This window comes from Gambusia affinis, linkage group LG21 (genome assembly GCF_019740435.1).
Source record: "Gambusia affinis linkage group LG21, SWU_Gaff_1.0, whole genome shotgun sequence".
Lineage (NCBI taxonomy): Eukaryota > Metazoa > Chordata > Actinopteri > Cyprinodontiformes > Poeciliidae > Gambusia > Gambusia affinis.
Genome location: NC_057888.1, coordinates 4514490 through 4530950, shown reverse-complemented (window position 1 = coordinate 4530950; position 16461 = coordinate 4514490). Strand labels below are relative to the sequence as shown.

General features: G+C 38.7%; 1 protein-coding gene across 1 annotated transcript; it reads left to right on the top strand.

Annotated features, from left to right (window-relative positions):
- Positions 1 to 2531: 2531 nt before the first annotated feature.
- Positions 2532 to 10582, top strand: adgrg2a (adhesion G protein-coupled receptor G2a). The gene is made up of 15 exons (XM_044104002.1): positions 2532 to 3520; positions 3615 to 3727; positions 3804 to 3940; positions 4029 to 4185; positions 5445 to 5600; positions 6105 to 6227; positions 6368 to 6410; positions 6482 to 6585; positions 6675 to 6799; positions 7513 to 7781; positions 7874 to 7973; positions 8987 to 9273; positions 9376 to 9477; positions 9918 to 10028; positions 10114 to 10582. Exons 1-15 carry the CDS (start codon positions 2659 to 2661, stop codon positions 10212 to 10214), a joined length of 2790 nt encoding a protein of 929 aa, XP_043959937.1. The 5' UTR covers positions 2532 to 2658; the 3' UTR covers positions 10215 to 10582.
- Positions 10583 to 16461: the final 5879 nt, after the last annotated feature.

Sequence of the window (16461 nt, the reverse complement as noted above, 5' to 3'; positions counted from 1 at the left end):
AACACAACACCCTCCAATCCTACGACAACTAGCAACAATAACACAACACCCTCCAATCCTACAGCAAGCAACAATAACACAACACCCTCCAATCCTACAGCAAGCAACAATAACACAACACCCTCCAATCCTACAGCAAGCAACAATAACACAACACACTCCAATCCTACAGCAAGCAACAATAACACAACACTCTCCAATCCTTCAACAGCAAGCAACAATAACACAACACCCTCCAACAATAACACAACACCCTCCAATCCTACGACAACTAGCAACAATAACACAACACTCTCCAGTCCTACAACAACAAGCAACAATAACACAACAATCTCCAATCCTACAACAAGCAATAATAACATAACACCCTCCATTCCTTCTACAAGCAACAATAACACACCTGCCAATCCTACAACAAGCAATAACATAACACCCTCCATTCCTTCTACAAGCAACAATAACGCAACACCCTCCAGTCCTACAACAAGCAACAATAACGCAACACTCTCCAATCCTTCAACAACAAGCAACAATAACACAACACCCTTCAACAATAACACAACACATTCCAGTCCTACAACAAACAACAATAACACAACACATTCCAGTCCTACAACAAACAACAATAACACAACACATTCCAGTCGTACAACAAACAACAGTAACACAACATCCTCCAATCTTACAAGCAACAATAACACAACACCCTCCAATCCTACGACAACTAGCAACAATAACACAACACCCTCCAATCGTACGACAACTAGCAACAATAACACAACACCCTCCAATCCTACGACAACTAGCAACAATAACACAACACCCTCCAATCCTACGACAACTAGCAACAATAACACAACACCCTCCAATCCTACGACAACTAGCAACAATAACACAACACCCTCCAATCCTACGACAACTAGCAACAATAACACAACACCCTCCAATCCTACAACAACTAGCAACAATAACACAACACCCTCCAATCCTACGACAACTAGCAACAATAACACAACACCCTCCAATCCTACGACAACTAGCAACAATAACACAACACCCTCCAATCCTACGACAACTAGCAACAATAACACAACACCCTCCAATCCTACGACAACTAGCAACAATAACACAACACCCTCCAATCCTACGACAACTAGCAACAATAACACAACGCCCTCCAATCCTACGACAACTAGCAACAATAACAAAACGCCCTCCAATCCTACGACAACTAGCAACAATAACAAAACGCCCTCCAATCCTACGACAACTAGCAACAATAACACAACGCCCTCCAATCCTACAGCAAGCAACAATAACACAACGCCCTCCAATCCTACAGCAAGCAACAATAACACAACACCCTCCAATCCTACAGCAAGCAACAATAACACAACACCCTCCAATCCTACAGCAAGCAACAATAACACAACACCCTCCAACAATAACACAACACCCTCCAACAATAACACAACACCCTCCAATCCTACGACAGCTAGCAACAATAACACAACAACCTCCAATCCTACGACAACTAGCAACAATATCACAACACCCTACAATCCTACGACAACTAGCAACAATAACACGACACCCTCCAATCCTACGACAACTAGCAACAATAACACAACATCCTCCAATCCTACAACAACTAGCAACAATAACACAACACCCTCCAATCCTACGACAACTAGCAACAATAACACAACACCCTCCAATCCTACGACAACTAGCAAGAATAACACAACACCTTCCAATCCTACGACAACTAGCAACAATAACACAACACCCTCCAATCCTACGACAACTAGCAACAATAACACAACACCCTCCAATCCTACGACAACTAGCAACAATAACACAACACCCTCCAATCCTACGACAACTAGCAACAATAACACAACACTCTCCAATCCTTCAACAGCAAGCAACAATAACACAACACCCTCCAATCCTACAGCAAGCAACAATAACACAACACCCTCCAATCCTACAGCAAGCAACAATAACACAACACTCTTCAATCCTTCAACAGCAAGCAACAATAACACAACACCCTCCAACAATAACACAACACCCTCCAATCCTACGACAACTAGCAACAATAACACAACACCCTCCAATCCTACGACAACTGGAAACAATAACACAACACCCTCCAATCCTACAGCAAGCAACAATAACACAACACCCTCCAATCCTACAGCAAGCAACAATAACACAACACCCTCCAATCCTACAGCAAGCAACAATAACACAACACCCTCCAATCCTACAGCAAGCAACAATAACACAACACTCTTCAATCCTTCAACAGCAAGCAACAATAACACAACACCCTCCAACAATAACACAACACCCTCCAATCCTACGACAGCTAGCAACAATAACACAACACCCTCCAATCCTACGACAACTAGCAACAATAACACAACACCCTCCAATCCTACGACAACTAGCAACAATAACACAACACCCTCCAATCCTACGACAACTAGCAACAATAACACAACACCCTCCAATCCTACGACAACTAGCAACAATAACACATTGTCCTATAATGCCTTCACAGTCATTGACAATAAAACTGTCTACAATTCCACAACACCAAGCAACAATCACACAGCACTGTATATTGCTACAACAGCCAGTTACTTAATGGAACACAATACAACAACTAGCAACATTCATACTACAGGCCAAACATCCAACAGGAGTTACTTACCAAAAAGCAATGCTACGAGCAGCACCTATTTAACAGAGCACCAAGTTACAACCAGAAACAATCATACAACAGGCTATGAAGCTACTCAACCTAGCATCAATTTGACAACCCCACACAAACCAAACACGTCAAGCAACAATTACACAACAAATCCAAACATAGCAACCATCTCCAGCAATTTTACAAATATGTATAATACTACAACTGCATCACCCAATAATAACCCAACTAGCAAAGCTGTAGCAGTACACAACACAACTAAACATGACGATTCCACCACTTTGTACACTACAACTAAGTCTCCCATCAATTACACAACAGCAACTGAACCTTCTCATAAGGCAACGACTTTCTTCAACGTGACTATTGCACCAGTTGTAGAACCACAACAAAACACAACCTCTGCCAAAAGCACAACAGTTGTAGCAGCTACGACAAAAGTTACCAATACTACGCATCCACACTTTATTACAGAGAGTAGGACTTCAGTTTTTGACAACACAAAACCAACAGAAGCTTCTTTTATTAACCGGACTGAAAACCAGACCACAGTCAGTGTGACTCACTTGACAACTGTACACAAAAATGACAGCAGCTCCACCGCAGTTGTCAGCACTATTCAAGAGAATAAACCACCAAGTTACAACTCAGCGACTCCTGTCATTGCTGCCACTGCATCTACAACTACGACCACTCACAATCCAACAAATAAAAGCACAACTACAACTAAAGCGTCTTCATCCTCTACGAAAGCAACTCTCCCAACCACCCAAACTACAACAACCACAGTGGCCAGTGAGTAAAGATTATATCTTCTAATTTTTAGTCAGAAAACCATCAAGGTTTCTAACTTATTGGGTTGATCTTTGTTTTGTATTTTGAGGAACAGGAACTACTTTGACATCCACTGTGAATTCCAGTACATTTGCAAAAAGTAAGGAGGAGCAGGCAAATCAGTTGTTGAATCAAACAGAAGATGTGTCTAAGCTAAACTCTTCTCAGGTGAAGCAACTGCTGAACTGAAGTTCTGTTATTTTTGTAAAATATGAGAGTATAGCTTTATTTACACATATTTCAGGTGTCTAAATTGTTGGATGACCTGGAGGAAATTCTGGCGGGCCCAACTGTATCTCAATCAGTGGGACAAAAAGTCCTTGATTTCATAAGCAGCCTCATCAATGGTGACCCAGAGGTTCTGTCCGGATCAACAAATAGGTCTGACTGATAAACTCCTCAAACACCAACTCACGACTACAGCCATTATTATTCTTTATAATGTGTTTTTTTGATTTGTTGATGACAGACTGATTCATATGGTCGATAATTTGGCTCTTAAGCTGGAAGTCGCCAATGACATCGCCGTCTTGTCCTCAGCCTCTCTGGTTCTGGCAGTAAAGACAGTGGACTGGACCAACTTTCCTCAAACCTCTGTGGAGATTTTAGACATCAATGATGTACAGGTAATCCATAAGAGATTTGTTTATTTTAAATGTTTACATACTGCAAAAACACAAAATGTTCCAAAGTATTCTGATCTCGTTTCTAGTGCAAATATTTTAGCACACTTGAAATAAGACGAACTAACTTACAAGTAACTTTTTGGCAAGAAATAGGTTTTTTTTCAGTAAGTAGTTCCTTAATATTGATGAAAAAGTACTTGTTCCACTGGCAGATAAATTAAGTTATAAAATGGAAATATTGTCTTATTATAAACGAAATAATCTGCCAATGTTGCTAGAACTCTTCCATCAATATTGAGAAACTATTTACTTAAAACAAGCCTCTCTTTATTGCTAAAATGTTGCTTTTAAATTACTTTGTCTTAATTGAAGTGTACTAAAATATTTGCAGTAGAAACTAGACCAAAAATACTTGGTAAGATTTTGTTTTTGGATCTCACAGTATGCATGTTCCAAGCCTTTATTTATCAGATCCAAACCTCCCTTTTTTCCAGGTTCCTGCAACATTGTTACTATTATTGATGATTTTGCTATTGGTTATCTGCCATTTTTAATCGACCGACCATGCCAATGGGAACATTGAATACCTACTTGCACAGTAGACGTTTTTAAGTATTGTTTATAGTCTTCTTCTGGTTTTTTGTGTTTTTATTAGCCTAGTAGATAATATCTGTCATCTGGAGGTTGATTAAGGTCCTGATTTACTTTGTAGGACACAGATAGACACTTTCACCAGAAATACTAGACAAACAGACCTGAGTTTGAGACTGAAGTGCTTAAAACAGTAAATTAAATGGTTGGTTAACAGGCACAAAATGGATCCATGAAGGGGTGACACTGCAGAACTTTTGTACAAAACCAGGTACAAATAAGCCTGAAGTCCATAAAAACAGTATTTAAATTGTATTAATGGTAGAGCTTTAACTGTTTCTAGTTGCTAATTTAAAAAAGCTGTGAGCCATTTACCAGACTTTCCCCACCACTGAGCAGCAATGAAGCTTAAACAGATAAAGTTGGGCTCCATTTCTGAAGATTTACCAGTAATCCCATTTACAATCAGAGGAGTAAGGCACAATCTTACAGCAGTAGATGTCCTTTTCTTATTACTGTTATTGTGAAGTTAGGAAACTTTGGTTATTCTGGTTTTAATCTTGACCTAACACTGACCTCATGTCAAAAGTCTGCAATTTGAACCAGTTAGGAACGATGTATTAAGCATCAAGTCAGTTCTGTATTTTGCTTTTGCCTTTTTTCTCCAGCTCCGAGGTGTCAGGAGGTCCCGGGTCAAAAGGTCAGCTCCTGCTCTGGGTTCAGTTGACTTGCCCTCCTCCCTAACATCGGGTCTCAGTCATGAAGAGAAGCAGCAGGCCAGCAGAGTCCAGTTCACTTTCTACAAAAAGAATTCCCTCTTTAAGGTATATTTCTGCTAATTGGCTCACTGGTTTTAAATTTGTTCACATTTTGTCATCATAAAAACAGATTTCAATGTGTTTTATTGGAGGTTTTGTAGAATAGACCAACACAAAGGAGGGCACAGTTGTCTAGATGAAGGAATACATTTGCATTCGGTGTCACTGAGTCAATAAGTTTCATGACAAGTCTTTTCATTTATCTATGCAGCAGCTTTGCACATTTCCAAAATAAGTCCAGCATCTTTGAGATATTTAATGCAGGAACTTATAAGCATTTTTAGAGGGGATCTCAAGTATTCACAGATTTTAATTTTACATAGGTTGCCTAAACTCTATAATTACTACATTGACAGTTGCAAAAACTGCTCCAGATTAATTCAATTTGTTTGCAAACACTGCAGTTAATCATTCAAGAAAATATTTTTTACTCTGTTCAGGATGTAAAAACCTGCTCACATATTCAACTGTGAGACATGTTTGATGAAAAAACCGATTTCATTTTTGCAGGATTCCGGTTTAGACAACCGAACGGCTGTCAGTCCAGTTCTCGGGTCCAGTGTGGCTAATCTGTCCATCAGCAACCTGAAGGAGAACATCACGTTTACCATCACTCACAGCAATTTAACTCAAGTGAGTATTAATGCAAAAAATACACAGATAAAGCCTTCAAAACAGAATCAACATCAACGTAAGCTCACAATAAAGCTAAATTCTGTTAATATTCTTCTTTTCCCGTTTTAAAATCCTGCTTTCTGTTTCTTGGTTGGCAGGATAACGTCACATCATGTGTCTTCTGGAATTTCACAAAGAAAAGTGAGGGCAAACATTCAGGTCCGTTAGAAAACTCTGACATGGACTCAACATCAACATTTTTTTTGTTTCAGGCGGTTCGGGGGGCTGGGATGATACCGGCTGCTTCGTGGTCAGCGCCACTCCTGAATACACAACCTGCAGCTGCAATCATCTCACCTCCTTTGCGATACTGCTGGTATTTCTAAATGTTTCTCCTTTTACAAAATAATACAAAGGTGTGACCTAATTATGTCTGATTATTTTGTCTGTTTGCACTTTAAACAGGATTTATCCAGAGAGGGAATACCTGACCCTCAGCAGGCAATGATTTTGACTTTCATCACCTACATTGGATGTGGAATATCTGCGGTTTTTCTAGCCGTCACCCTGATAACATATATGTTATTTGAGTAAGAACACTACACTGCAAAAACACAAAATCTTGTGTCATGTTCTAATTATAATCACAAAAAATATTTTTACATACTAAATAAACAAAATAAGCATTCAGTATTTCAATGAAATACGTAAAGTATTCAGATATCTGTAGCTCTTCTCAAGTTTGCCAGATTAAAAACAAAACCTACACTTACAATTTCCATTTTAAAATTTTTATTGTATCTTTTTTGAACAGCCTGGCATCAGTAAAAATGTCACCAATGTTGATTTTATGTTACATGCAAATGCTACCCTAGATGCAATCATTAGTATTTTAGCTAGTTTTAGCTTTTTAGCTTATTTTACCTTATAAACTGTTGTGACCTTCTAATTTAGCTTTGTAAACACTGTTCTGCACTGATTTCTAATACTGTTTAGGTGGGATGTTTGCATTTTCACTAAAAACATTCACTAAACAGCATCCACACTGCATTTTCTGTGAAAATGCTAATTTTCTAGTTTTGTACTTAGAATCAAAGGCCGCCCAAAATAGTTCCGAGGGCTGCAAATGGCCCCTGAGCCTCACTTTGGACACCCGTTCTAGTGCAAAAACTTGAAAAAGACAAATTAACTTACAAGTAACTTTTCAGCAAGATACATAAGCTTCTTATGTCACTCAACCTACAGACTTCTACATCTCCGTTGGTTATTTCTGTAAGCAGTAATGATGAATCTGTCTTTGCAGAAAACTCCTCCGCGACATTCCAGCCAAGATCCTGGTTCAGCTCTGCTTGTCCCTTCTGCTGCTCAACCTGGTCTTTCTGCTGGACGGCTGGCTGTCCAGCTATGAAAACGTCAACCTGTGCATCAGCACTGCCTTTTTCCTGCACTACTTCCTGTTGTCCTCGTTCACGTGGACGGGGCTTGAAGCGCTGCACATGTACCTGAGCATCGTGCGCGTGTTCACGCCCTACCTGAGTAAATACATGCTGAAGTTCTCCCTGATGGGTTGGGGTAAGAGATGTTTAAATTAGGCTCCAAACGTTACATGTGTTTATTATTAATTGTACTGACAACCATTCTTGTCTACTTACTGTGGCTACCAGGTATTCCTCTCATTGTGGTGGTCATTATTGTAGCAGTGGACAAAAACAACTACGGTCTGGTTCCAAATGGAAAATACGAAGATGGGACGTCTGACAAGTTGTACGATTTATATTATTTTTCTCCAGTTTCTCCAACATTCAATCATCTAACATGCAAAAATATCCATAAAATTGCAGCTGCATGTAAGCAAATTCAAAATAAAGGATTCACTGTCTTATGGTCCTACAAACACTATTTTTTGCTGCTAGGTTTAATCGCAGTTGAAAATATTCCTTAACCTAAACAACACAGATGAACAAAAAAACTTCAAATTGTTACTACTATAATAACTACTTTTCTAACCTTCTGTACCAACTAGCTGTTCTGCTAATGCTAATGTAAGAACAAGATTATACTACTATTACAACTACACATAAGTAACATAATTTCTTAAGATGGAATGTTTTAAAGTGGAACGTTTCTACTTTTCTAGCCTATTGTACCAACTAGCTGTTCTGCTAATGCTAATGCTAGGCATGTGTAAACGAGAACAGGATTTGGTGTTAATTTTAATTTATAATATACACATTTAATTTAATTTCAAGCAGCTGTTATTTAATCAATACATGGAACATAAACAACCCTACCAGTATGAAAGCTGTAACATCTGGAAGTTACTTTTATTTTGCTTCCTTTAGGTATGCTAAAACGTACAAAACAAAAGCTACAAGTTGAAATTTGATTTCAATAAAAAGAATTTAACCATTTTCTAGCTTACTTTAGCTGCTAGTTGTGCTGTAGAGCTATAGCTACTTTGCATAATAATTAGAATTCAAATAGTTTCAGCTATCTTCAGCAGCACTAGAAGTGGCAAGCTACTTTTGTTTAAGCTAGTAGTTAGCTAGCACAAACATTTGTGTAAAGGTGTCTTTGCTCGTAATCTACGTGGAAACACACAGAATAATGTGTAAATCTTTTTCATAATGCATCACATTTTGCTTCATAATTTAGAAATTAAGTTTTTGTTGGAATGGTAGAATCACAGCCTACTTTATGTTGTTATGTTTGGCTAGCTTCTCTGCTAGCATACCGTCTTTCACCCACATTGAGCTTGTTTTCGTGTGTGTCTGTAGCTGCTGGCTGCGTAACGACATCGCCTTTTATGTGGGCGTGGTCGCCTACTTCCTCCTCATTTTTGTCTTGTGTCTGGCGGTCTTCATCGTCGTTATGGTCCAGCTGTCCCGGATCAAGAAGCAGAACCCTCACAACCAGTCTCCCAACCGGAGCTCCATGACCGACATCAGAAGCATCATCGGCCTTGTCCTGTTGCTCGGCCTCACCTGGGGCTTCGCTCTGTTTGCCTGGGGAGAAGCCAGGCTCGCCTTTTTATACCTGTTCACCATATGCAACTCTCTGCTAGGTGAGCGCTAATCAGACCTAATCCACTCTTAATGTTAAGCACAAAATATATTCTTATTTAATTTTTAAACTGTTTTCTAACCGACAAAAATGTCTTGTGTAGGTTTGTTTGTCTTCGTTTTCCATTGTGCGGTAAAGGAAAATGTCCGCAGGATGTGGAAGACGTTTCTGTGTTGCGGAAATATGCGTCTGGCTGAGAACTCAGGTGAGCTGCGTTGTAGTTCTCAGCTTCGCCACTACGTGGCGCGGCCGTTTTGTGAGTAAAATTTTGTTCAGGAAGCAGTGCCGATCAGCAGACGTTGTACTTAGGTAGTTTTATGAGAATTTACGTCCATAATATTGGTAAGTTACAGTCTATTCATGTTTGAGTCGGATAATATATGTATTTTAAAACTTTGGACGTTTCCTGTTTGCTCAATTTGCCCAGAACAAGCAATGGTTAAGCTAAGTTCTACTCTAAAATGGTGGATTCTATTAGATTTAGTTGCTCTTTTTCACTTTATTTAACTGTACTAGTGACTGAAAGATTAGACTGGAGTCATGAAAACAATGTTTTATTTAATTTACCAAATATAGTTACATTATAATGGCCTAAAAACACACCAAGAAAGCCTGATTTAGATGTAATTGTGTATTTTTCCAAAGAATGGAGCCGGACTGCCGTACAGAACAAGTTGTCGGCGGCTACGGCTACATCGGCTAATCAACACAGCAACCGTAGCTCCTCCTTTGGCAGCAACCTCACCAGCAGCAACAGTACGTGTCGCAGTGCATTTCCTTTTCCTGTCTGTGCAACAACAACATCCCAAAGCAATGTTTTTCCTCGTTTGCCTCCCGTCAGGTTCTGTGTTTGTGGACAGCGGAATATCGGAAAGCTCCAACAGCAACGTTGTCCTCATTGAGTTTCGCTGGCGGAGCCCGTCTCTGCAAGGCGAACCCTGATGGGAAGAGATTAGTGAGGCTGGAAGCTAATTGTAGATGAAGTCTTTTAAGAGGTTGAATGAAGGAGAAAAATATTTCAAAGCAGAGGAAGACTGAAAAAAAGACAACTTCTACAGGAAAGCAAGACATGTCATTTCCACAATTAAATTAGATAAATAGACAGACAGATGACTAAATATTTATTTTTTAATAATGCAGGAAGAACATTAGAAGAGGTATGGCTTGTTTATGATTAGAGCTGAGACTCAATCGTTTATCTGCAAGTAAGATGACAACTGTAATAGGAGCATTTTAGCAGTTTGACTGTCATGATGCTGCTTTGCTGTCAATAAATTTACATAATCATAATAAAACTGTGCCAAACTCAACTACTGACTTTGTATCTGAAAAATTTTGTGTAATTTATGTCTGCATATGCTGCTTAATAGGGAAGCACCAATGCAATTTTCAATGCTAATATAGATATCTTAGGTTTAGTATCGCATGATATTGATTTGATAAGTGCTGAATTGACTTAAAACGTTAATTTTTTTAATTCTAAACAAATTAATGTACTGAATTATACATGTATTTGATAACTATGCACCAGTATAGTAGCACAGTTGTATAAACCAATAGCTTCACAAATATGTAACATTTTATTTGATCAGTCAGTGAAATTAAGAGTAGAACACGTGATGTAAAATAAACTGATAAAAATAATAGATTGATTACCATCATCAAACGTAAAAATAAACTGCAACAAACCATCTTTCAATTAGGGTTAGCAGTTTCTGAACCATTTGAAAGTTGGAAGTGACCCAATTTCTAGTTATTTTTCTTTATTGTTTTTCTTAATTCAACCTGTATCTGATCTTTTCTGTCTGAACAACACAGATCGGAGTTTTTCGATTCTGACCCAGACGACTTGGATATGCGGTTATAAATCCAATACGTATCTGATCTTTTCAAATGTGACCTGAATTGAACGACACTGGTCATGTTCATCCGATCTGAACGACAAAGATACTCGACAAACGTCATTATTCTGCGCAAGCGGGAAGAAAAACAACAAACATGGCGGACGATAGTGAGGATTGAGCTGTTAATGTGCTGTTTCCGGTCGGACAACAACTTGAAAGTCGTAAGATATGCTACACCGTTAGCGTCCATGTTTACTTCCGCAAACACTGAGCTCTTCTTCTCTTTTTCGACGGTTAGCTCCCTATGTGTAACGTTACTAAGTCTTTACTGCGCATGCGGGACACTTTCAGTTCAGACGGGCTGACTCATACGCGTCGGATTTAGAAATATAAACGACCGCCAAAAAAATAAATAAAAGATTAATAAATATGCAGAATCAACAAAAATCATAATAAAGTGGGAATTAAATTCTGATACGAGAAGAAACCTTTATAATCAAAAAGTCAAATAATCAAAAACTTTAACTTCAACTCTGTTTGATCTATTTTGCATCAGAGTTTCCTGGTGGTGTTTTTTTTTAGGTTCTTAATCAAACAGGTTTTAATGGGCAGGTCGGCCGCTGCGCTCCCACCAGAACCTCCAGCTGAGCGCCTCATGCCGCCCAGCATCGCCTGGTCTGCAGCCCAGCAGGGTTGGCAGCTGCTGCCGATTAAAAGTTTCACAGAGCAGCGTGACCTCTGAGGAAGGACCAACGCTGCGTGAATAATGGATAGATGCAGATGCAGATGTTACGGTGAAGAGGGAGAAAGTAGCGAAAGTGATTCCAAGGAAAGCAGAAGTTATATTTGTTTTTTAAATCCTCCAAACCCCCTGCAGGTACCGTAATAACTTTTTCGAGCGTTTCCGTTATGAAGAACCTCTAAATCTCCTTGCTAATTGTTCAACACCTGTTTTCACTACACCCTCACACGTGTGTATAAATATCACCTGTTCGGTCTTTTGTCCTGTAAATGTTCTTATGTTGAAAAGAAAATTACATTTATTAAAAAAAGCTCTTCTTTCCACCAGATGTCAGTGTAATTCCACCACATTTTTACATCTCTTATTGCATCTCCCTGACAACTTTTACTGCTTGCAGACAAATACAAGATACACTTTTGAACATTGTGCATTTAAATAGCACTCTACGGATATAAAATTATCTAAAATAAAAAAATAATCTTGCAGTATCTCGCAGAAGGTCGTTTCCCTGCCAGATTCCGACAAGCTGTGTGCAGAATATCGTTGCTCACTTATCTAATTAACTTTCAGATTTTACTAACTAATCACAAGGGAAGATATTTTTCCTTCCCTGTTAGGAGTTTTAAATATATGAAGGTTAACTTTTAGTGCAGCTGTGCAGCCTGAATAATAAAAGCAACTTGGGAAAGAATAAAAGAAAGAAAGAAAGAAGACTTACAAATGCAACTTTTTATAAAAAAAAACAAAGGTTATAACGAGTAAGTTCTGCTTATATGTCCAGAAATAAGCTTATAAAGAACCGCTTTGACTGTAAGTGGTGTGCTGTGACATGTAAATCTTCCCTCTGATCTCTATTATTACAGGCCATCAATATTTAATGAGGGTCAAATGAAAAGTCCATCACTCCCTGGGGGCTCCAGCTCAACACCAGAGCCGGTTCCCAACATGCAGGTCATCATTTTGTTTTAAAAAATAAATCCTAATTTCAACATAAAATTAAGCTGATTATTACTGAATACTCAGATGTGTTGTAAAAGGCTTAAAAGCTCTGAGAAACAGCTTGTATTTACTGTGGACGTGTGAATTGTTTGCAGCTGAGTTGTTGTTGCTTCTGATTTCCCAATTGATGCTAAAACTCACTAAAACTTCACTGACTTCTTCTAACTCACAGAGCTGCAAGGTGGATGTTTTACAGCTTCTGAGGGAAGGAGTTTGCAGCACCTTCAAGCTTTTAACTCAACTTTTAAAAGCTCCATATTGCAATATGTCAGTGAATCTAATAAAAAATGTATCTCACACAACATTGTGTTGAGATTCAACACACGTTGGCTCTCAAAGGTCTTCAAATCCCTTTGAAAAATGGCCTCCTAGTGACGCCATTTTTAAAAGGTTTAATCCAGAAGAAGTGCATTTATGCCATAAATTAAAAAATAAATGAAAACATGCGGCAACATCCTCCTCCTACCACTTCCTGTCGTATACAGTGATGTTGCATTTTAGTATTTTGCGAACTCCAGACATAATTCTCAGTTTTTCGCTCACCACTCACAGTCAGAGCTTCTGATGTGCCGTTGATGTGCAATTTGAAATCATTGATTCGCAGTGTGATGTGGAATTGAAGGACAAATTTGCATCAGTTGGCTTGGACACATTTTCTCCTACCAGGATATCCTACATAGAAGGTGGACATAGAAGGTTATAATATCCATAAGCTGCAAAAATGTCCATGTTTGGGCAGGTAGGTATTGTTAATGAATATAAATAAAACAAAGCTGTGCTCAAAGCTCACACAAAAGCACTTAAATGAGATTCTGAAATTGGTTACTGCTCAGGACATGATGCCTGATACTGATGTACTTGTCCAGGCTAAAAGACGTCAAGTTTCAGGGGAAAATACTGAGTAAAACTAAATCCAATGGATAGTTACTGACAACATTGTACTATTAAAAAATATTTGCTGAATTAATTCTGTTAAAGTTAGTGCTAGGCAGTAACAGATTTGCAACAAAGAGTTGTACAATAGGTGTGATTATGCAGAAAGGCTTACTATTTGTCTGAGTTAGCAGGGATGCATATTTTGGCACAGCAAATAATTAGCCTGCCAATATTTGCAAGCCCTGTTTTTCAGCTTGAAATGTGTCAGTACAGATATGAAAGTCATACCAGTAACTTAGTGGTAACAGCACTATAATCTTGTATATGAAAGTAGTTTATTGCCTCGTGGTAAACGCACCATAGTGATGCGTTCAAACCAAACACACTATTATTGGAGCGTCCAATGGAAAACAGCGGCTAGAGCTGACGCGCCTCCGTATAGACTGTGAATGTAAACCAGATGCGCAAAACGATAGGTGTAGAGCAAAACAAGTGCCTGAATTCTAATGGCGTGTTCACACCAAACATCGTGCATCAAAAACGCCTTCGATGCTTTAAGTTCAACGTGTCTGCACTTTGTTTGGTGCATCTGGTGTGAATTGAAAGACTGTGTGGAGGCGCGTCGAGGGCACGTCAGCTCTAGCCGTTGTTTTCCGTTTGATGCAGTCTTGACGTCTGTATTTTTGACAGAGGTTTTGCTTCTAAGGACGGTGGAGAATCTGTGGACATTTTAAAAAGACGCGGGTTGATAGCAGCTCACCGCGGCTGCGTAGTGTCCGTTTCTAGGCAACCGTGAAAAAAACCGTCAGTTCGTGGCGGTTGGGGGAGGGGAGGTCCTATTTAGCTCCCGCTACGACAATTTAGCTGACTTTAATATTTTTTGTGTTATGTTTTGGTCATTATTGTTGAGATCTGTATAGAAATACGGAACAAATTGCGTCCGGTATCGGTTCAATATGGGACACATCAAATAGTGGGAACCCTAACAAACCAACAGCCACCTGTCATTTTAGGCTAGCTTAAGCTAACCCAAATATTTACAACCCACCTGTTGATACACTAACATTACTTACCTACTGTCTTTCAACCAAAAGAAAGCTTTCCTTCCTCCGTCCAACATCTTTATCCCTCCCTTTTTTTTTTTATTATTTTCAACAATATAGACACAACTGCAATCTTACAGGTGGTGGCTGGTGATCGTCTTGGCGTGCGTCAGCTACTTTACTACTCTGCTCATTTCTCATTTGGCTAAATAGTCGTTGCAACTATTTCAATATGGACGAAAATTCACCTCATCGTAGCACAAACACTTTTTATCAAAAAATGTGAATTTATTCAAAATTGGTGTGTTTTCGTTAAGCAAATTTATTTTTGTATTTTCTATTAGTGCAATTGTATAGTTAATTGAAAGGAAGCGAATATGTATTTGTACCAAATCCATCTTTAGAAAATAATCTTCATTTCCATGAAGCTCGTCAGCAGAAGGAAGCAGGATGTGTTTTTAAATGTGTACTTCAGCAGATGATGTCTGTAGAAGTATTTTATACAAAATTATTTTTATTTGACAATATTTTGAAATCAATTCTCACTTTGACATTAAAGTAAACTTTTTTGTCTGAAAAAAGCTAAACTTTGCTGATTGATTTTCTAGACAAAATAAAAAGGGTAAAAGTTGGTGAATACTTTTGTGTCCTTCACGGGAAAGTAAAATCCTAGAAATTAGAGCTTAGGAACCATCAGCTCTTCTTGTTTCTGTAATCTATGAATCTATAAATGTGTTATTTGTCGTTGGCTCCATAAGCCTAATATTTGCTTTGACAGAGCAAACACTGATCCTGCAGTCAGCAATTCCAGCTTCTAATGGAGTAAACAGCCTCAACTTTGACTCCGTCTGCATGAACAGGGCTGTTTTATTCAAAAGCAAACAGAACGGCTGGCTAATAACATGCGGCATCAGCACATAGAAACCCCTCCCTGGGGAGCCATCAGATCAATGAGGCAAAACCACTCAATCAGTTGTTGATTGAGAGGAAATTGCTGAATCCGCTGGATATTTTTGCTGTTCTGCAAACTGAAGAAGTTTAGCCACTGTGTTCAAGATAACAGAAGATTAAAACAGACAAAACTTTTCCCATTTTAGCTAAAAATAAATCAACCAAAATATGAGGAAGAGAATTGGTGCCGCTATGGTTTCCAGATAATCGAAGGAAGTGGGTTCATATGATGCTAAGGTTATAAAACGAAACCGACTGAGGGCTAAAATTAAATGTGAAGCTTCGTTCCTGTTCACTCTTCAGAGTTTGAAGTTGGCACATCTGATGTTGCCAAAGGCAGGTTTGAGAGGAAATTACATGGTTGTGCAGCCTATTATTATATTACAGTAATTTATCTCTGTCAGCAACTACGGCCTGAAAGATGTCTTCATCAAGTTTCATGGAAACTTAATAATTTAGCTAGTTTTCTTAAGGGGAAACTCTAAAAGCCCACTTATCTTTAGATGTGAGTTTAACCACATTTAAAGCAATAACAATGAGCCAAACAGCTAAATTAAACTCCGTCTGTGTTTAATGTTTGCTTAGCCTCAATAAAAATTTAAAGATGATTTTTCTCATACAACAAAAAACGTGAAGAACAGAGGAAAAAGTTAGAGCCACATGGAACCGCCTTCAGTTGTGTTTCTCCATAATTAGCACATTTAGCAGTGAGAATACCAGGGTGATTGACAGCC

Coding starts and splice junctions, on each gene's coding strand:
- adgrg2a (XM_044104002.1), top strand. CDS start 2,659: ATGGAACACAATACAACAACTAGCAACATTCATACTACAGGCCAAACA. Junction 6,800..7,512: donor ATAACATATATGTTATTTGA/GTAAGAACACTA, acceptor CTGTCTTTGCAG/AAAACTCCTCCGCGACATTC. Junction 9,274..9,375: donor CATATGCAACTCTCTGCTAG/GTGAGCGCTAAT, acceptor TGTCTTGTGTAG/GTTTGTTTGTCTTCGTTTTC.